We start from the raw sequence: 22,708 nt of genomic DNA on the forward strand, positions 1-22,708 counted from the left end.
TTTTTCAGGCGTTATTTGCCAAGAAATCCTGGGAGGTCGTTCTTGTCTGTATACTTTGCCTGGCTAAAAAAACAACATTTTCTTCAGGTGCCGCGAATTAGTTTCCCGTTCTAGTCTGAAAGGCTTATACCGACCTTTGTTCTCAACGGCAGGATCATCCTTTGTGAAACCATAGGATACTAATTCGCCTTCGAAGAAAAAACTGAACTGTAGATAGTACGATTTTCTGGCCATCCAGTTTGGTTTGATTTGTTCCGGTGATGTTATCCATCCTAGGTTTTGTTAAACAAATTGGTTGGTTTCCGAATTTGAATTCAATATGGTTGTCATCACTTGAGATCAGATCATGGGTCGCTTCGACGGGATTTTTCGCAGTTTCTTTTGCAATTTAATAAAAAAAACTTGATTTGTTTTCAGTTAAATTTATTGAATTTCTTCTCAGATGTTGTTCAAATGTCATTTCGGTAGATTTTCAGTTTTCCACTTTTTTTGTGTGTTGTGTATGTATTTTTGTTCAACTTATCGATAATTTGTTTGTTTTAACTTTTCTCTAGGATCTTATTAAAGCTTCCTCACAACAAAACAGGGTGTTCTTTTATTTTTTGTTTTTGGTTGGATATATTGGTATTTCTCAAGATGTTCGTTGGCAAACGCATGTATCCGGCGGCCAATGCTGATGTTGCAAGCCGTTCCGTTTGATGTGTTTTCCCTGCTGATGGCTCGGGGATAACAATTACGATTTCACTTCCGCGCAGAGAGAACGCTGCCGCAGGCAACTCACTCCGAATGCTTCTGGACCACTTGACCACCGCTCACGCCACACCGACCAAAAAAGAGATGTTACTTTATACAACGGCTGGTGCGCGCGTGACCTTCCGGAACACAAACCGAAGCGGACGTCCGCCACCCCAGGTGGAACTCGTCCTCCGCGCCGGTTTCAGCATCAAAACGTACGCGCATCGGAAGCGGGTCCAGGGGGCGGCGTAGCCGCCAGGAGGGTTGTTTCGAAAAGAGGGGTGTGGCCAAGTTGTGCTAGCATTCGTTGCGGGTTGCTGCGATTGTGTGTGTGTGTCGTTTTGTATCGGTGTGTGTGTCACATTTTTTGTTGTCTTTAGTTTGCATTGCAAAGCAATAGCACCGCGTGCGAAAGAGGAACGATGTTATTGTTCTCTTTCGCAAAGGATTTTTTGTTTGTTTCAGAGTTGATGGTCGCTCTTTTTCTCTCTCTTTTAAATTTGATGGTCTTTCGGGTCCATTTTTTTAACTAGTCAGTTTATAGTACACTCTCTTTTAGTAGTTGTTTTAAACAATCACATTTGTTTTATAATATGCAGCTGTTTCTTTTGTTCCTAACTCAATCTACACGTAAGAAATAAAGGATATTTACGAACATTTACATTGAAGGTATAGAACAAGTTGGATTTTGTGTGATTTCTTTAATATACTCTGCCTTTCCCGATGATATTATGAACGATTTCAAATGTAACGAACGCGAAATAATGAAATGTTCTAACTTTGTTTTACTTTTTCGTTTCTTCCAATAATGCACCTCCTTCCGGGACCGAAAACAAAACCGTCTAATACTCTCTCTGAACCTTTGTTTCAGCAAGTTTTGAGCACTCGCGAAACGCGTTCCCGCCGATGTTCTGTAAGAGTGGTGGAGTTTCGGTTGAGTTTGCCGGGAACCGTTTCCGTCTCGCTAAACCTGTGATTTGTCTTTGTTTGTGATGGAAGCTTTTATCACAGACTCAACCTTTGTGACTTGCTTTTCGTTCGAGTAACTTTTTTTATCTCAAAACGTTCTCTCTGTTTTACTGATGTTGTTCGTGTGAAGAAAACCATAATTATTGCAGAAGAAAACAATCTAAACCGAAATTGACCGAGATACGCGCGCGCAAACCCAAACCGGAAGTTGCGGTTCTGGCACAGGTTCCGCGTTCCGCCACACTCCCTCACTTCGTCCAATATGGGCGATAAGCAGCAACGGAGCGGGGGTTGTTTCCTTGTTCTATCGTTTTTGTTTTGTTTTGTACAAATAGCAATTATTTAGCACTCAATTTCGATTTGTTCGGAACCGGACCCGCCGCCTTCCTCCGACTTCCGGCCGGCTTTTGTCTTTCAAGGGGGCGGCGCGCAGAGGCAAACAAAACAATTACATAAATTAAGTGTGTTTGTTTTGTTTGTGGGTTACAATTAAATACAATATTTTACATAAATACATAGTCTCTCAATTGTTTTTTTTTTGTTCTAGGTTCCGGAAGCAGGTGGCGGTGGCATCTCCATCAATTTCTGGATGTTAAGAAGCTGGTAAACGACGAGGATACCACAACATTGCGTAAGCACATTATTGGCGACTTTAGTTCTTGCCCTTTTCTAAACGAAAAATTTGTAGTAATAAAGTTTGTGTTTGTGTGTGTGTGTTTTTTTTTGGTAAATATTGTCACTGCTGCCGCGAAGGATGTTACAGGCCGAACTCGGATCTTGCTGTGCTCGGCCACAGCGCGCAGTTTGTTGGTTGTTGTTTTTACTTGATGGAGTTTGATGAGTTGGAGTTGTTTGTGGTGGTGGTGGTGATGGATGACGACTCGAACCGCACATCACAGTTCCAGCTTATTTCGTGTACAGGTAGATGGCGACGATCAGACCGTACAGACCCAAGACTTCGGCGAAAATGAGAATCAGAATCATACCGACAAACAGTCTGGGCTGCTGGGCGGTACCACGGACACCGGCGTCACCGACGATGCCGATGGCGAAACCGGCGGCCAGACCCGAGAAGCCGACAGCAAGACCAGCGCCTAGATGGATGAAGCCCTGGGGAAGGAGAAGAAAGAAGAGAAAACTCTTAGAACCGTGTTTCTATGGGTCTCACTATTTTGTCACAGGATGTCCACCCGATCATAACTTAATATCATTCTGGTTGATAGGGATGCCTAACTTCTTCTGTGATTTTCTACATCGGAAAATCCGGAACTAGAGCCGTATTTAGTCTTATCTTTCAATATAATTACGTTTGAAAAGCAACTTAGTCCATACTTGATTCCTTGAAAAAATGTCACGGAAAATCGAATCACGATTTGAAAAGGCCGAAGATTTGTTTGAAAATACGAATTGAATACAAATTGAATGGTATGGAACCATATTCAGGGTTGTTACGGAAAAGTTAAAAAAAAATCCGCGCCAGATCCGCGCCGACCCAAAACCCAATCCCCGCGAAATTCGCGCCATATAAAAAAGAAATTCGCGAAACATAGAAGAAAGTAACATAATGACTCATTTTTTTAAACGAAAAAGAATAACTCAGAAAGCATTTGGATTAGAACCGTTGATCAGTTGTGGATACATACCCACCTGCACCAAGTGGAACCTTTTTCGCCATTTCTGAAAGATTACTAGCAGTTGTTGTAACATATTAAATACCGTTGCTTTGAAAACAAATTCAGAAAAAATTAAATTCAAAAATTTAAAAACTTAAAACCATCAAATATAAAATCGATTTTTTTAAATCTATTGATTTTGTACTGAAAATTCTCGCAAAAATTTTACTCCGGAGAATCGAAACACGAAATTTCTATTTTTTCTTCTCTAAATTTTTCCAAACTAAAATATGACTTCGAAAATGATCCGAACTAAGAAAATGGCAAATATTGTGGTATTTAAGAATTTAATAATTTAATAATTTTATAATTTTATAATTTTATTATTTAATAATTTTATAATTTGATAATTTTAATATTTTTTAATTTTATAATTTAAAAAATTAATAATTAAATAATTAAACAGTTTAATTATTTCATAATTTCATAATTTAATAGTGAAACTTTCTTGAAGTTTCTTAAAAAATTAAGAATTAAAACATTAAAAAAAAATATTTTTTAATGTTAATTTTTTTAGTAATTTTTCAATGTGCTAATTCGTATTTCTTTTTGCGTTTTGTTGTCTGTAAGTTTTGGCAATTTCAAATTATGAATTATATTTTTTGTATATTTGAATACGTAGGGGATTTAATCCATTTTAATCACTCTAAGCTGTTCGACCAATTCTAATCACTTTTGCCGTTTTCCGCTGTTAAATCAACATTTGCATATTTTTCAACAATGGAGAGTTGCTTGCTTACTTCTATTTGAGCTATTTATTACTTTGGAACAGTCAAAAACACTTTATGAAAGCTGTAATTCATGTTCAAAGTGCTGATAGGCCGATAATAGAAATAGGCTGAAAAAGGGTTTAGTTCCCCTAAATTCAGAAAATTTCAAATTGTTGTATTTTAGACTTCTTATTTTTTAATTTTTGAAATTACAATTCGAAATTACCTTAAGCAGAGTGGCAACAGAATCATTTAATTTTTCAATATACCACAAATTTAAAAATTTATATTTTAGATTGAAAAAACTTAAAAAATTAAAAAAAGTCTAACATGATCTCTCCATTTTTATTTTTTGCTATATTAAAAAATGCCTTGGAACCTTTGGAAGCCTGTACCGAGCTAAAAATAAATCTATGGGTTTAATCTAATCTGGAACATACCCTAAGAATCATTTATGTACATCCTAATCTTTATATCTTTGGAAAAAGTTTAAAATATGATTCAGAAGATACAAAATGAAATGTATCATGTGAATAATAATAGAAAAATATTTAAACCAGCTAAGCAAATGCAAAAATTATATAAGAAATCTCAATACATTTTTAAAAATAAAGAAGATTAGAAATAAATGAAGATTATTTCGAAGTTTCGTATTAAGAAAAAACAATCAATAATTTTCAGAAGAAATTTTTCTTCATTAACAGCTTCTTAGAAATTGATGTTTTTGCGCTCAACGAATAAAATTGAATTTATTTAATTCGCAATTCGCAATTTTCAGTGTAAGAACGGGCCTTGACCGATCTTATGCACTAGGTTCCCGACGAACACGCACTGCCCTTACACCTACATCTCACCCTTGCTCTGAGTCAGTACGAGCAGCACGCTAGAACACGCTTTGAGTGTTCGTGCCAGGCATGCACACCTTCTTTCCGGTTACGCATTTTAACTCGGCCGGGGTGGTACATTACGTAGGGTTTGATGTAAGTATAAGCGCCTAACCGTTTAAAGTGTGCCTAACAACTTTCATTTAAGCAAAAACTGTTATATTTTTAGATTGAATTAAAAACTAATTGTTATTTACTGTGTATTGTTTTCTCCTGAAATCTTCCCTATTGTTGAGTCGTGTTAATATGTTGCAATTTCTTCTGTCGCGGTGTTTTGTTACAATATTTTGGTCCTAAGCATTTTAAAAAAGTTTTTCAAAAGTACAATAGTAATATTTGTGTTAATCCTTTAATCATTCCATAAATTGAGTAAGGGCTCGAACCTCACTTGCTTAAGAAAAAGGTGAAGTTTCAAAACAATGGACAGTGAAGGAAATGTACTATGTAAAGAATCAAAAGTAAAAGAAAGATAGTAATTTATGAAGTAGATAAAGAAATTAACAATAGTTAATAAATAGAGGTAACAAACAAGCTTAGATTGTATTCAGGGTGAAAAGGCACATGATAAACAAAATTGACATCGCTGCCAAATTAAGGGAAAGCAGACAGTTTGTTACAGCAGCATCAATTGGTAAAATAGAGTGGAAAAGCGTTGAGAAATAAGAGAATCAAATAAGTAAAATCGAAATCAAATAGAGGATAGTAAACAGAAGCCGTTTTAGAAAATCAGTGAAACAAAAATAAACCGAAAATAGCTGTTAGCTGAAATGGAAAGAAGAGAAACCCCGTTCTGCGATGCTCAGGTACATCCACAGCAGTTGACTCAACATACTGCGAATCAAAACAATACCGTCTACAATCACAAATTACTTCCCTTTCCCACATTGTCGCGCCCCTTTCTTTTAGCCGTCTCTACTCTGACCCTCGCTGGTCAAAGGTTTTCGAGTCGTTTCCACAGGCCACCAGCTAGGTTACACCTTGTCATCATGATGACTAAACCAAGCCAACGTGGAGGTAAGAAAATAGGACACTTGCAAGGAACCAGAGCCATGCTGTTTTGTCCAAACAGCACTACGGATGTAGTTGGGCTCCTTCCGGGATGTTCCTCGCCTAGGTGTGTCAACCGACGAGTATCATCAGTATCATGCACCCTTGGCCTGCAATAAAATTGAATTTATTTAATTGCTAATAATATTTTCCTCTCTAACTTGAAAGAAATTCTATCGTTCTCAATTATTTTATTTATCAAAATTGCTATCCGCGCGAAATCCGCGCCTGAACAAAATTAGCCAGCAAATCCGCGCCAGATCCGCGCGATACGCGCCATCAGCGCCATCCGCGCGATCCGCGCCGTCCGTAACAACCCTGCATATTGAACATGGTAACGAAGTGTTCAAAGTACATCAAGAAATAGTTTTCAACATATTTTGAACAATTTCAAAAGTTAGTTGAATATTTAAATAAAAATTTATGTTCGGATCGGAAAACGCACTGACTACCGAATTTTTGCCAAATTTACTAACCATATTTAAAATTAGTTTCTATGTCACAAATGTTTGGAGTTATTGAAACTGAATTCAAAAACATCTTCATTTTTATAGGCTTTTTTAGTAGAACAAGTTAACCCTCTACAGCTCACATTTTTTTTTCGATTTTTTTTTATTTTTCCCATGTTCAGGAGGTCATTTTGAACAACTTTTGTTCTACGGAAAACTTTACTTCTCTTGTTTTATGTTTTTCTTGTTTCATTGTTAGTATTTCAATTGGCATTTATCTTGTTTAATTTATGTTTGATTTTGGTAGTATTTGGCCTATTCTACCACCTACTATCATTACATTTTGCCTATCTAATTTTTCATGTTTATACAGTCACTTTTTAAATGTTTTGCTTGTTTTCACATTTTATACTATAAAATGACACCATTATCATTTGAATTGTAAAAAAATAAGTCTGGGACACTAGAAAAATTACTGAATACTTTTTACTTAAAATATAGGAAATGTAAAATGTAAAAACACTGCCAAAGTTGTTCCTTAAAAATAAGATTTTTAAAAAATTAGCAAAGTCACATAAAACAAATAAAACTTCCAACCCATGAATTTTCTAAAATTTTAAGAGTATTTCAATGCTTACTTAAGATCAAAAATTGGTTGAAAATTAATTTTTGGCGATTTTTTTTAAATTGAAGCCCGTCGAAAGGCGGGGTTGGGTTGTAGAGGGTTAATTAGAAATTTGGAAAGTTATGAAACAACAAAATTAATTTTTATAAAAAAACAAATTCTATTTAATTTTGATCTAACTTGTTTTTAGGTAGCTAACCTCAAGTTTATGAATAGTTCATTAAAAAATGATTAAGTTAGTTAAACGTACATTTAATTGTATTTTTAAAATGAAAAATCGATAGTAACCTTATTGATGTAATCAATTCAATTTACACAAAAAGGACATAATTTGTTTTTGTAAGAAACACGGTGACTACCAATGTCACCCCGGTTATTTAGCATAACAATTTCCAACGAATCTATTATTATTTAAGCGCAGTTAAATTAAACCTTTTAGAAAGCATAACCATTATGTGGCCTACCCGAGTGAATAATATTCGAAAAATAAATTTAAATCCCGAGCAAAGAGCCTATAGTAATACGATTAAGTAGTCTGCGGGGACTTCCAATAGATGACGAAACACGAAAAGAAATTGTCGTGTGTCAAATATGTGTTGGTTAGTTCAACTAAATGTTACAATTAGAGTGTATTACAGTCAGCGCTATGTCGGGATCTATCAGCCATGCGACTAAAGTTTCGAAAAAACGGTTGTCACGATTTTCAATTTTGTCTCTACTCTTGTTGTTCTACGTTAGATTAAAAGTTTTGGCCGACAAATGCCAGTAAGAAAATAAAAATAAGGTTAAATTTATTTAAATGAAGAACAAGTAAGTTTATAGAAATAAAAATACAATAACTGGATCCAAGCTATAACCTGACCAAAAGGGGCTTTTGCCTACCTTGTATCTTAATGCTCGCGACTAGTTAGACTAGTTGAAATTATAGTCAAAGCTTTTTTCAGTAAGTCAGATGATATCTTTTCAAATAACCAATATTAATACAATTTAAATTAATAATTATCGTAAACTGGGAAAAATCACGTGCCTCCATCAAGTAAAGAAGCGAGGAAATTTAAAAGCTTTAAATATAGAAATGTTTATAGAGTTAGTGTTTCTTATTTGATCCAGCTCAAAGCCAACCAAAACACTTAGGTTTTACGCCGACTCGGTTTTGAGGTTAGAAATTTGACAGCTTGGCTGCATTGTTTACATTTTTTGCACGTGTGTCTCTGTAAAAATGTGTGTGCTCTCGTGACGTCACGCTGTAAAACCTAATCAACTTATTGTTGTTTATTTTGTGACGGCCTCGTCATTTTTGCTTTCAAATCTTAAAAAAAACGAAAAAGACCATGACATGGTAAACAGTGCACAAGAGCTGTCAAATTACGTCACGGCGTAAAACCTAATAGCTGCAGTGCAGTGGCACCAAACTATGCCTTTCTCAACTACGGATGTAACATGTATGTACTGAAGGCTTGTTCTAACTGTATTTCGTAACTATTGGATGTTCAGTAATGTAAAGAACTATTTAGTAGCTGAACCGTTCCAAGCGTTCTTCAGAAGCAATGAAAACTTTAGGCATTTCGGTGGATCACGCATCTTGTCGCTGCGTTTCGTCCTAATAGTCATTGTATGCAGGCCAAAGTCATGTTTAACTAGCCACAAACAGGTTAAATTCTGGAGGTTTTTAGAGTTGTTGATTAAACGATTTCCATTTTGAAAAGTGCATTCAATTGTTATCTAAACTCTGTACATTACAATCCTTTACAATCCATTACTGGAACAATTCCACCGACATTAACATCAAATCTTTGACAGAATTAGCTATTGATGAATCGTCTTGTGTACACTGCATTACAAAGGACTCAAGAAGAGCGATCTTCTCCTCAATCTCCTGGTTCATATACCGTATTACACACTGCCATACTTTCGGCAAATGGGGTTTCGAGATTTTGAGGTCATAGTCATATCTGTGTCAGTCAGGAGTTCAGGCAGCGGGTTTTCAGCAATCTCGTTCACGAAGTCGGTGTTTGGGAAATGCAGTCCTACTATAGACGATACTCACTTGTACAGTGTGTACTTCTCCGGCTCCTCCAGCGCACCGGCAATCAGGACAGCGACGACCAGACCGTAGATGGCAATGATACCCGCCATGACGACGGGGATGATGGACTTCATGATCAGCTCGGGTCTCATCACCGACATGGCGGCAATACCGGTACCGGACTTGGCCGTTCCATAGGCAGCTCCGAGGGCTAAAGGGGGAAAAAATTAGTTTGGATTAGTCATATTTTGCTGGTGTGTGCGGAATTATTGCCTCCCACAGGTGGCAAACAGATTCCCCACGAGTTGTTGTCGCCCAGCGAACGGTCACATGCACTTTCGTACGACAGTTACTTATCTTCGGTTGGTAACTTATCTGATAAAGAAAATGAATGGCACTCATTCAATTGCTTGAAGGTGGATTGGCACTTGACGAGGCTCAATTGCGATTTATATTTTGACAATTGCAGGGTTTTCGTAACGACAAACAAAATTCACCGATTGTTATCAGAGTGCTTGAGGGTATTATTGCGTGGAGTAGAGTAAACGGCGTCTGGCTTTGTTTTCTGCAAAGTTGAGCATTGCATTAGTCACTGAGTGCTACAAATAGCTTTATAATGAGGATGAATCAGACAGTTTCGACTTATTCTCTGTGTTCTAGACCGAAGATACGATCAAAAGTTATGCAAATAGCTCAACAAATCGCCCACCAAATATGTAACCAGGTGACCATCAAGTGCTAACACACCTGTTTATCGTCGTATCACATGACTTGATATCATCGCCGTTATGAACTGCCTCGAAGAGGTGGAATGTAACCGTTCCATAAATCAAGTCCCATTATCAGTATAGAGGAGGCACATGTGACAATCATACTCTCGCACACAATCACACTCACAACAACTTCTTGGAAGATTATTTCTGTGCCGGACACCGGTAACATTTCGGTTGCGACCCCCTATAATTAAATTAGTCTTTGGAAGTTTCCAAAAAAAACGTTGACCGCCAACTCTCACATGACCAGCCCAAATAGCCCTGGGATGGAAGCTCACAAATACCGCCCAAGTCATATGACTCGCGTTGGATCTCACTACGACGATCATCAAACGATAACGAATACCATCGCGTGAAAGCGAGAGAAGAGGGAAACAAACCGCATACACACATTTAATAAAATGGCACAGCGAAACGCCGCCGCAACAAATCAGCGATCGACGCGAGGTTACAACTGGACTCAAGTGTTTGCTGTGCAGGTGAGAGTGTCAATAACAACTTCATTGGAATCACACACAGTTCGATTGGCTGCGTTGCACATTATGTGGGAATGAGTAGGATCGTAGCATTTCTCCAGGAAACGGTGCTGACTGACGTGTACTATCAGTGTTGTGGTTTTTTGTACTTTTTGAGCATATACAAATAATATGATTTTATGTTCAAAAAGTCTCTTGCTGCCCTAAACATTGAAATGACATCAAAGAAAAATGAAGAGTACAGCTTCTTAGAAAAAATACCCACATTCTTTCAAAATATGATGTTTGGTGAAGTGTCAAACAAATCAATATTGAAGAATAATATGATGAGAAAAAGTTGTCAAAAGAATGTGGAGTTGATCCGGAGCGTTTGGTACGGTATGTCCACTAGGGTGGTCCAAATCCGGACTTTTTTGGGGCTACCCCCTGAAATCAAAGATTGACCCATCACTAGGCTAAATTCCAAATTTGAGCTCATTCTGACCACGGGAACCCCTCCCTCCAATCGCTTAAAGTTTGTATGGGAAAAATCGTCAAAATGTATGGAGAAAAGCAACTGTTTTACTTTTTTTACCTGTGGAAGGCGCCATAATTATCCGATTCTTACCATTTCTCAAATGTAGAACCTTCATTAAATTTAGAACAACTTTCCCGAAGACACCATATTTTTAGGATTTTTTCCCGCGAAGTTATTAGCGCCCAAAGCTGACCATTTTTGCGCGGCCAGCTGTAAGGGGCTACCTAACAACGATGTTTATTTCCAATTCGTACACGCACGTGCTCTCTCTCAGGTTCAAACTCTCTCACGAGCTTGCTCGCCTGCCTGCCTGCCTGCCTGTTTACCAACAAGCGCGCGCTGTTCTCTGCTTGGACTTTTGTCGTCGTCGTCGTTTTCGTTTGCTATCCGCTGCGCTGCGTTTTTTACATGTTTATTATAATGTTGAACTGAAAAACCAGATTTGTTTTGAGATATATAATTTAATGTAATATGTGATCAACAAAAGTTATCATATTATAAGAGCTTGTGAGAGAGAATACAAATTTGATGAATTAGTTCATCCATGAATCGTCATCTGTTCTGATCCAAACCTAATTGCAAACGTTTTGGATTTTAATTTATCTGCTTTTGTTACAAGAAATACCGTGCAGTTTTTTTATAAAAGGAAGGAATTTTCTTTAGTTTTTTTTAAACTGAATCCAAATGAGTATCTTTAAGGAAGGCCGCAACTGCAAGATCTGAAGGTAGTTAACGATTGTGCAGAAAGAACATCTCTTCGAATCGAAAAATTTACAGGTAAACTGACAAAATATGATAAGACCGATTCTTCGGCTCCTTTTCGAAAAATTCCCAAATTTTTTTTTCAGCGTTTTGGCTGTAGTGGCACAATTAAAGAAGAAACCCCCAAATGTTATTACATATTTGAAAAGATAATTGATTTTCCAACATAAAAATGACATGCATAATGAACACTATTATACCTGTGCTTCTTCTGAAATGAAAATGTAGCGGACAACGAAAGGAGCAAATTTATGAAAAACTCTTCCATTCAATGACTTGCAGACCTTATTTGGTCAATATTTTTGGCATTTCAGATAAGAAAACGCATTTAAAGCACATTGCAATTATTAGATCATAATCAAAATGAAATTTTTCACATAAAAACACATTGAAAATTGAAAAAGTGACATTTTGGTGTAGCTTCGCAAAAAATCGATCATAAACAGTTGCAATATTAGGTCTAGGAACACAGAAAGAAATATCCAGAAAGAATAAAAAAATAATTTGATTAAGTATATTTTTGATAAAGCAAACTACCTCACCTCCGTGTACGCACGAGAGCAAGCAGCAGTCAAGTGCTCTGTGCTCTACCGTTTTTTTCGAAATTTTTCGCCGTAGTTGATTGTGATTACCCGCGAGTTTGCTTCTCCAGCATGCCAAAGGCCGGCCGTGGCCGTGGCAGTTCGAGTGCGGCCTCGAAAACCCGCGAAGTTCGTCTACCGGCCGTGTGCAAAAGGTAAACAAACAAACGCCGTGTCGGCCGCCATCGCGCAGGGGAGCGTGAGCGCAGATGGAATCGACAAAAGTATCTACATCCCGGATACGTTCCGAGATCACCAGTGCGAACCCGTTCCGGTACTTCCGGTGCCACGACCAGTGGCACATCAACATCCGCCAACATCCCCATCAGGAACGAGTTCCAGATGCTGAGCGACGATGAAGAAAACAACACCGACGGTAGCAGTACTACCGACGACGACGACGATGAAGGGCGTGCACGGAAGAAAGTGTCGACGCCAAAAAAGAACAATTCTGCAAAGGAACGTAGACCACCTCCAATTTTTGTTTTGGAAACGTTGGCGGACGATGTTGACGAGTTGCTGGAAGGCCTCGGATATTGTCTGAAAATCGGTAAGTCGTCAGTGCAAGTTTACACTTTTGACAAAAAGAACTTCGACCTGGTTGTGGAGAAACTGAAGCGTCAAAACTTCAAGTTTTACACATTCGACCCCGTGCAGAAGACTGCCGTTAAGGTCGTTTTGCAGGGGTACCAAGACCGCCCGATCTCCGACCTCAAGAAGGACCTCTCGGGTGCTGGCATAACGCCGCGTGACATAAAAGTCCTCTCGCGGAAGACAACAGTAACAGGTACACACACCCTGTACCTGTTGTACTTCGACCGCGGCACCGTCAAAATTCAAGACCTGCGGCGAACTAAGGCGTTGGACGGGTTTTGGGTAAACTGGCGGTTCTACTCAAAGAACCCGTTGGACGCAGCACAATGCCACCGTTGCCAGAAATTCGGCCACGGCTCGCGGAACTGCAACCTCCCGCCCCGCTGTGTGAAGTGCGGTGAATCACACCTTTCTGAGGCGTAGCACTGCCGTGCAAGGCGGATTTAGGGACAAGGCAGAGCAAACGAAGGCGCGCATCAAGTGCGCCAACTGCGGAGGTAACCATACCAGCAACTACCGTGGATGCAGCGCACGGAAAACTACCTCGAGGAGCAGGAAAAGAGGAAGAAGAAAGCAGCAGCGTTCCACCCTCCTCAGCGAAGTACGAGCGAAACCGTGCCGGCAGCTGGTCATCGTACGGTTCCAGCGGACAACTCAGCGTTCCCTCCTGGATGGGGCGATCTTTCGCCAGCGTGGTCGCTGCCGGCAGTGGCAATACGGCCCAGCAAGAAGTTACCGGAGACGATCTCTTTACCCTGCCAGAGTTCTATGCTCTCGCAGGGGAGATGATGACGCGGTTTCGGACCTGCCGTAACAAGGCAGAACAATTCCTGGCCCTTGGGGAGCTGATGATCAAGCACATCTATAAAGGATAAAAACTGTGATCTAGTTTTAAGCTTTTTCTATTTCTATCCCCTTCCCTTGCAATTTTAGTAAGTTTTTTTATTTTTTCTTACTCTTGGTGACACCTTTATTTGCCAGCAATAACTGTTCCAAAATGGATTATGATGTAACACACAGCTGTAAGGAACTCCAAAACTCTGTTATGTACCTCAAAAGAACTTATTGTATCTTGATTATTCACCAATAAAACCGAATTGAAATTGAAATTGAAAGCAAACTACCTAAAGGAACAACATTTATATTACCTGAAGATTTTTAAATAATTGAATCATTATCATGTTTCTTTAGCATATACGAAAAACTTCGTGTAATGCTTGGAAAAAGAAACAAACCCTGTTCTCATGACATTTGCTGTAATTTTTTAATCGAGCCTAAGCTGTCTTTTCTTTAAACTATTTTTTAAGCGCAGTTTTTTTATTTTTGTCATAATTTAAAATTCTTTGTGTAAATATGGGTATTCGGCGCCGTCGCTCTGTGCCATACTTTCATACACTTAGGAGCCCAGGGCGGCGAAGTCCTTGTAGATAAAAAGGAAGACACTAGTGGTTGGTATCAGCAATGGAGGCCGACAGCTATAAAGTCAACTTCGTTTTTTTTTCATAATTTAAGAATTTATATGCTAAATATATCTCAAAACAATCCTGCTATTTTAGTTCAACATTATAATAAACAGCGGCGGATAGCAAACGAAAACGACGACGACGACAAAAGTCCAAGAAGAGAAACAGCGCGCGCTTGTAGGTAAACAGGCAGGCAGGCAGGCAGGCGAGCAAGCTCGTGAGAGAATTTGAATCTGAGAGAGAGCACGTGCGTGTACGAATTGGAAATAAACATCGTTGTTAGGTAGCCCCTTACAGCTGGACGCGCAAAAAGGGTCAGTTTTGGGCGCTAATAACTTCGCGGGAAAAAATCCTAAAAATATGGTGTCTTCGAGAAAGTTGTTCTAAATTTAATGAAGGTTCTACATTTGAGAAATGGTAAGAATCGGATAATTATGGCGCCTTCCACAGGTAAAAAAGTAAAACAGTTGCTTTTCTCCATACATTTTGACGATTTTTCCCATACAAACTTTAAGCGATTGGAGGGAGGGGTTCCCGTGGTCAGAATGAGCTCAAATTTGGAATTTAGCCTAGTGATGGGTCAATCTTTGATTTCAGGGGGTAGCCCCAAAAAAGTCCGGATTTGGACCACCCTAATGTCCACACATTCTCCCTCCCCTGTAGATTCTGTGAAATGTGATCGCAGAATCCTCTATGCGGTAAACACAGCGCAGTAGGGCTGGCCGCTTTAATTTTTGTAGCACATTTTCGAGTGTTCTCGGATGTACTGCAATTATTAATATTGACAAGAAAAGTACTTGGGGCGTAATCGAATCACAAGACTTTCCAGCGTGCTTTCATCGGACTGGCTGTAAGTTAGTAATACAAAACATTGACACTGCACTAAGGAGCGCTAGGTGATCTGATAGAGATAGAGCAAAAACATGTTCCTCTCTTTGACAAATCATTCGTATACGTGCCAGCGTATCGGTGTATTGGTGAGGACTGCAGATCGCTGTCAGGTTTACATAGAGTTATCTAAGCTCGCTCGCACACGCAATACATACGCACGTAGATAACTCTATGCGAGCAAAATTGTAGATTTTTGTTTTTTGCATATTTGGGAGTAACAGTGAAGAAAACTGTTAAGTATGTGTAAAAAAATACCGTTCAAAGGTTTCAACTAATTTGAATGCGCTGAGGACTTTGATATTGATCAGTTTATATACGAGCTCGCTGTAAAATCTGTTATAAAAGGTAACATTTTTCTAGCAAATCTACTATGACAGATTTTGGAACATTTTTTTCCTGTGGGTGCAACAGGGATATTTAATTATTTCGAAAATGTTTAGCCAAAGTTCCATTTATAACGTTTTTGCCTTCTTCACCTCAATGAGGAAAGGCTATAAAATCACTCGAAAAATGAACTTCTTTATTCGACCTCTTAGACCCACCTTCACGCATACCTATCGACTCAGAATCAAATTCTGAACAAATGTATGTGCGTGTGTCTGGATGTGAGTCCGTGCACCGAAAAATATGCACACGATTATCTCCAGACTGGCTAAACCGATTTGGACCGTTTTAGTCTTATTTGATCCGTCTTGGGGTCCCACAAGACCCTAGTTAATATTATATAGTTTAGAAAAGTACTTCAAAAGTTATGCTAAAAAACGATTTGGCTAGAGTTTAAAATATTGTAAAAAAGGGTGGTTTTTGTATGAAAACATCATGCTATATATTGTTAGAAAGGTATTTTAAACCTTTCTAACGCGTTCAAAAGATAGAAGATCTGACAACCCCATCAAAAGTTATGAGCACTTAGGGGAAGGTGGGGCAAGACGACCATATGGGGCAAGAGGAACAATCGCTCGTACGGCCGTAATTTTTACAATTTTGATTATTTCCAGTATGAGGAATTGTTGCTAACAATGCAATTAGCTTATTCTACTACCACATAACCGCCAATACGACGTAAACGCCACGGAGCATAAGATTTAATGAAGTTTTTTTCAAACCCTTTGTTTTCTTATAATATTTGGAAAGTACAAAATAATGCTTAGGGTTCGTTTTAAGGCTCATTTTATCAAAATGCATTTTTTCCTAGATCAGTAGTGTCCCTACCAATGACTTGCACCTATTTTAAAGTATGATTTAACTTTTGGTTATTTTTGTTGAGAGTTTAAAAAAAATCTTGTTCAGGTGGGGCAAGTGTACCATATGAATTTTTAGTAGGGAAAAAAATACGAATTGCTGCAACAACATATTTTATTGTAAAATAAATACATAAACGTTCTTAAAAACTGGTAAACAATTGTTAAAAAAATTGTCCATGCAAAATATAGTGATATTATGAAAATTTCCCTTTTTTCATCAAAGTAATATTTTTTTTCGTAAAAGCGATCAAATTTTTAGTAACATACTATTATTTAATCTAAAAATGAAAGAAATGTTTCAAATACATCCTAATCTGATGTATCTAAGTGATAACAGTTCAATTGTTAGCAAATTAACATGTTTTTGCATGCATTGTTCCTCTTGCCCCAACGGGTTGTTCGTCTTGCCCCACTAGTTGAGTAGAACGTACGGAAAATCAAAAATTTTAAAATCAATTTTTCATATTAAAAAACAGGATTTTTTAAAAACTTGTTTAAACAAAGTGTTAGTCAAGACCTGAAATAAGATGTTAATTAAAAAATCCGACAGATTTTTAACGTTTTTGATGGGTTACAACGATCATTTCCTTAGCTTGTTACACTTGCCCCACTTTCCCCTAAGTGTTAAATATACACTTTTTTGAGGCCGGATCTCAAATATTTTGATGAAAAAGATGTCCGGATCTATAATGCGACCCATCGTTGGATAGATAATCAAAAGACTTTTCCAACAAGCCCGAAAGATTGTACTTTAGTGTTTTTAATTCACCTTTTTGAGGCCGGACTCAGATATTTTGATAAAAGAATTGTTACTTATACACTTTTTTGAGGCTGTGTGGTGTATGAATGCGAGGAAGGCACCAACCACCCTAGATTAAGTAACGTTTTTTTGTATCATTTGGTATGATAATAGCAGAAAAGTATAAAACATCGAAAAATGTTGGAAATGTTATTTTCAAACGAAATGGAATAAAAAAGCTAAATTTCGATCCAAAATATTCAAATCATTTCGGAGTTTTTTTACGTTATTTGAAACTTGTTCTTTGAAATTTTACAAAACTTTCAAGAGATTTTAAAATAAAATAACTAAAACTGCTTGGCGTTTTCATTCATTGAATTTTACATTGTATTATCTATGGCATGTTACAATCAGAGCTCATTTCGCTGTTTATTGGTTGGTTTCAATTAAAAAATCAAAGTTTTGATAAACTGAGGAGTAATTTTACAAGTGATTTCAAATGATATTTAAGTAGTTCTCAGTTGGTCTAAGGCGATTTTTGTTTGACCCTCTACCCTCTACCGCCTAAATTTTGCTTTTTTTCGTGTTCAGAAGGACATCAACAGAAATCGAGTAATAAATAGCCGTATAGGATGTGAGTTTGCCAAATAATTGTTCGAATTGAATGCAAATAATAACAGAAAAAGTGTTGTTAAACAAGTTGTGTTCATTAGAATTCTCCACCACGTTTTAAAATTTTAGTAATATTTTTTCTAAGATTTTAGAAATCTAACAACCGTGTCAAGAGTTATAAACAATGAACACAATGGTGTGCCTATAAATGCATATTTGTCTCATGTGGGATTTCGTCACCTCGAAGTTATTAATTTCTTCTGTTATTGTAAATTTTCCTGAAAACCAAACAGAATCGATCCTCAATTCTGTGGAATCAGAAAAAAAAATATCGAAATGATCAATCCAAATCGTTCCATATGACCAAACTAATTGCAAAAATGTCCAATTCTATACAACTTTCTAGGGACTGTTGGACAAATATGCGATTATTGTACTTTTTAGTTGGAAAACAACTTTAAACGCGTTACTTTACAATAAATCTATTTCAAAAACAATTTCATCTCAAAAATCAGTTAAAATTCAGATTATTTTTAGAGAAAGAAGCAAACCAACGCTGCCCACATTTTCTTTTAAATTTTGTTTTTTTTTCCGTGTTCAGGAGGTCATTTTGAGCAACTTTTGTTCTACAAAAAACTTTACTTCTCTTGTTTTATGTTTTTCTGGTTTCATTTTTAGTATTTTAATTTGCATTTATCTTGATAAGTTTATGTTTGTTTTTGGTAGTATTTGGCCTATTTTACCACCCCCTATCATTACATTTTGCCTATCTAATTTTTTCATGTTTTTGTACAGTCACTTTTTAATTATTTTGTTTGTTTGTCACATAATCTGGTATAAAATGGCACCATTATCATTTAAATTGTAAAAAATGCGTAGAGGCATAGTCTGGGACACTTAAAAAATTACTGCATACTTCTTTTTACTTAAAATATAGAATATGTTAGAAAAAAAACACAGCCAAAATTGACCATTGAAAAAAAAATATATTTTTTCAACATTGGCAGTCACATAAAATAAGTAAAACTTCCAACCCTAAAATTGTCTAAAACTTCAAGAGTTCTTCTTTCCAATGCTTTTTGAAGATCAAAAATTGGTTGAAAAATGTAATTTTGGCGATTTTATAAATAGAAGCCCGTCTAAAGGCGGGGTTGGGTTGTAGAGGGTAAATGGTTGAAAATTCTTTTGCAACCTAATATAACCTAAGAAATATGCTTTTGAGGACAGTGAGTGGTATTACACACTTTTCAGAAGCTGATCTCAGAATTTATGACAAAAATAACGTCCGGATCAACCTGGGAATCTGTCGTTAGATAAGTTAAAGTGGAATATTTTGTGCAGTTTGAATATCAACAACCCACTCTTAAATTATTCGCACACTTATGAAGATGGTGATCTCAGCGGTTTTTAGACTGGACTTCATCATATATATGTAATAGCTTTGGATAAAATTACTACCGGGATGACATTTGGTCTTGGGGTGAAATTGATTCATGCCAATTTGTAGAGACCCTTCTAAGAAAATTACAAATGATTTGGAAACGTCATTATTCAAAGAAAACTCAAGTAGAGTGGATCAACACGCGGAAATTATGAATTGTTGCCACTTTTCTCATGAAATTCTTAGACACAAAGTTATGCGAAAGAAAAACATTTACTCTCTAGATCTACTTTAATATGAATCTGCCATAAATCTAGAAATGATATTGACGTTTGATTACAGTTTTTAAAGGTGTTTTCAAGTAAGTTTCTATCACATCTATTGTCTGTTCTATCTATCTATTGTCTGTGTTTCTATCATCATTTTTGCAAAATAATTTGTCTATACAGTGAGAATCTGAGAATTGGATGGAATAGGACCGAATCCTTCCTGCAAAACATACGAGCATTTTCCTAGAATAAAAGGGTTTCTTGGCCTAATTAACTCAACCTTATCAAAGTTTTGTTATAAGAGAGAATTATCGAAATCATGTGGCTAGGTAGGAAAAAAAAATTACGATATTCGAATAAAGTTTGATAAAATTCTTAAATAATATAACTTTGCTGAGAAGCATTTTCCCTTCAACTCCAAACCCATCTGTAACATATTTCAACCAACTCCAATCTGCACATGACTCCCCCAAATCTCCCCTCCCCTCTCCACCCTTCTTCGATTTTTGCATAACCACTCTCGCCGCGCCGTGATCTTGTGGTTTACCTTCCGCCGCTGCTCGTGTCACATGTACACGACGGCACAATTACAAACGCAGCCACTAATCACATGCGTGCGCTCACATCCACACAATAGAAGGAACTTGATTACGGGCTACCAGCGCAAAAGTTACTACACTCTCGAGTCGAGTTGAGAAACCTTCGATAAGAAAAAATCGTACAATCATCGGCGCGGTTAACACAAATACAACGTTGGCAAGTTGAGGGGGGTTTGGGGGCTTTGCTGAGACCGCCGTCAAGGCGAAGAGAGACAATATAATTGTTAAGTAATGACGTCACATGACTGACTCTGGAAGGCGTCCGAAGACGACAGTGAGTCAATTTCTTGGGAATTTTGTCGTCTTTTTAATAAGGCGAAACATTTGAAAATGCAGAATTTTCGCTTGATATTGCACGATTCAAAGGGAAAAATCGATAATCTGCTCTCGTGTGGTAAACCACCCACTTTTGCTCCCCTTTTGGGGAGGGCGGTCACTCTCAGAGATGTGTTTTTTTTCCCAAGGGGGGTTGAGGAGATGAAAAGCATCCCTTAATCGATAGCCAGCAACTTTTCCGGAGAACGCCCTGCTGAACTAGTTTCTTCAGCTTGATTCGTACAAACTTAAAGATGTTCAAAGTTAGTGCGATTTGCTCAATGTTGAGGAAATTCTTGGAAGTTTAGGCTTAAATAGGTTTAAAGTAACTCAAATCTGTTAAGATACGATCGAGTTATGCTAATATAAGGTAGATCTAAGAAAATAGTTGCAAATTCCAACTATATCGTGATGATTCGCTTGAAAAGTTGGTCACGAGACCGCGGAAAAAAAACGAAGAGGAAGAAGCAATTTCATCATAAATACATTAACAGCTTGTACTGCTGCGGGTGGGCAACTGGTCACATGGGACACCCAGCAGAACCCCGCGTGACCGGAATCGGACGGAACTCGGCGAGGTCAACCGCGGAATCTCGCACTCGAAAAGTTCCGTTCTCTCCAAAAATCCTTGGCGGGCAGGGTGTCCCTTTAAAATCAATAATAATCAACATTCTAGCAGCAGGCTCTGCGATCTCCTCCAGACGTTTCAGTGTGCGTCACAAACACACTGACAGATGGGAGAGATGTCACGAATACACTCTCGTGCTCTCGTGTCAAACGAGTGGAAAAGTAGGCGATTTTCTTCGGGGCAGAAATTTCCACCCAAGCGATCCTATCGCGGAATTTGTAGGGATTCCTTCGGGCAAGAAGTGACCAGGAATCGATTCCAATCCGCTCGTCCAGATGTCCGGACGAATCACATGATCGCACAGGGAACAGGTTGCAACCTTGCACCGTGTCACAATCGCGCACAAACACACACACTCACACCCGCACAAAGCCACATGACCCCCGTCGTCGCGGACATTTTTCTTCTCTCGTCGGGCAAATTCCGGATTTTCCGGAACGGACACTTACCGCTGAAGATGATGGCAGCGGCCGCTCCCATGACGCCGAAGAAGGGCGAGTAGACGGGGTTTTCCTCTCCGAGAACCATTTTGACAAAGTTTTGCTGGCGGCGGTGCTGTTCCGGGTTGCTGCGATGGAGTGTGTTGAGTGAGTGAGTGGCGGCTGTTGGAACCTGCTACGCGACGGCTGGAGAGTCTGCTGGAGAGAAGATGCGACTTACTCGACACACTCACGGTACAAAACTGAATGAACGAACGGCGAGCGCCGCGACGAGCAAATATGGACGGGCGCGCGCGTTGCGTGTGTGTGTGCGTGAGAGCGACCGAGGGGCGGCCGTGTACGGATAGGGCGCGCGGTTTGGGCGTGTGGGTGAGTTTTACACGAGTGCTGGTCACATGACTTGCGTGTGGACGATGATGGTCGCGGCCGATAGAACGGCGGCTGTGATTGGTCGGTTCGGTGGTGTTGTGTGTGCAGGGGGAAATGTTGAGTTTTGCGGCGATTTTGAAGCGACGGGTTGAACAGCCGCAAAAGTGACGTTTGGCGGGTGATCGAGTAAATTTTGCATGTTTTGTATTCTAATAGAATGACAGAAAAATAAATAATAACAATTTTCCGAATATCAAATGTTGCAGAATGAGCTAGTGATAGTGCGTCGAAACAATCGAATGTTTCGTTGTAAAAATGCAAATCGGGATCATCGGGATTAGCGGGACTGAGCGTGTGTTTGTAAACGTAAAACGTAGCTACGCATGATTGTAACGGGATTTGTTGTAGCGTAAAGACAATAGAGTTATCTAAGCCCGCTCTCACGCACACTAGCACGCCATTTGTTTTGCTGGACGGTACAAAATTTAACCTCACTTTTTTTTGTGTACGTACACGCAATACATGCGCACGTAGATAACTCTATGGGGCGTTGTGTTGACACTTTTTAAAGGGCCACTCGGGTCACGTGGATATACGAGCATTCCATCCAGATTCGATAATCTCGATTATCAGAGAACTTAACTACCGTATCAAAAGTCCGGAATTGATTTTTTTTTAGATTCTCAAATCGAAACAAACATGTCAAACAGTCAACGAATCGAAAAAGTTTACAACTCGGGTGAGTTTTCAAAAAGCCGTAAGAGCCACCGTGACCTCCGACACTAATATTCGTATTTCTCCAGCAAAATTTAATTTATTTTTAGATTGGGGCACTTGAAGACGTGTAGATGAACAATTTAAGCATTTTTTAAATTGGCATTTTTTTAATTGGTAAGTAGGTCGAATAGCGAGGCAAAAAGGCTTTGTTTAACATTGG

The 22,708-nt window shown here is 38.3% G+C and overlaps 1 protein-coding gene across 1 annotated transcript; it reads right to left on the reverse strand.

Annotated features, from left to right (window-relative positions):
• Positions 1-406: 406 nt before the first annotated feature.
• On the reverse strand, positions 407-21,653 carry LOC6043654 (V-type proton ATPase 16 kDa proteolipid subunit). Its single transcript, XM_038250278.1, is given in 3 exon segments — positions 407-2,814; positions 9,136-9,329; positions 21,412-21,653. Coding segments are annotated over 3 exon segments (477 nt in total). The 5' UTR covers positions 21,491-21,653; the 3' UTR covers positions 407-2,610.
• Between the last annotated feature and the right edge of the window lie 1,055 nt (positions 21,654-22,708).

This window comes from Culex quinquefasciatus, chromosome 2 (genome assembly GCF_015732765.1).
Source record: "Culex quinquefasciatus strain JHB chromosome 2, VPISU_Cqui_1.0_pri_paternal, whole genome shotgun sequence".
NCBI lineage: Eukaryota > Metazoa > Arthropoda > Insecta > Diptera > Culicidae > Culex > Culex quinquefasciatus.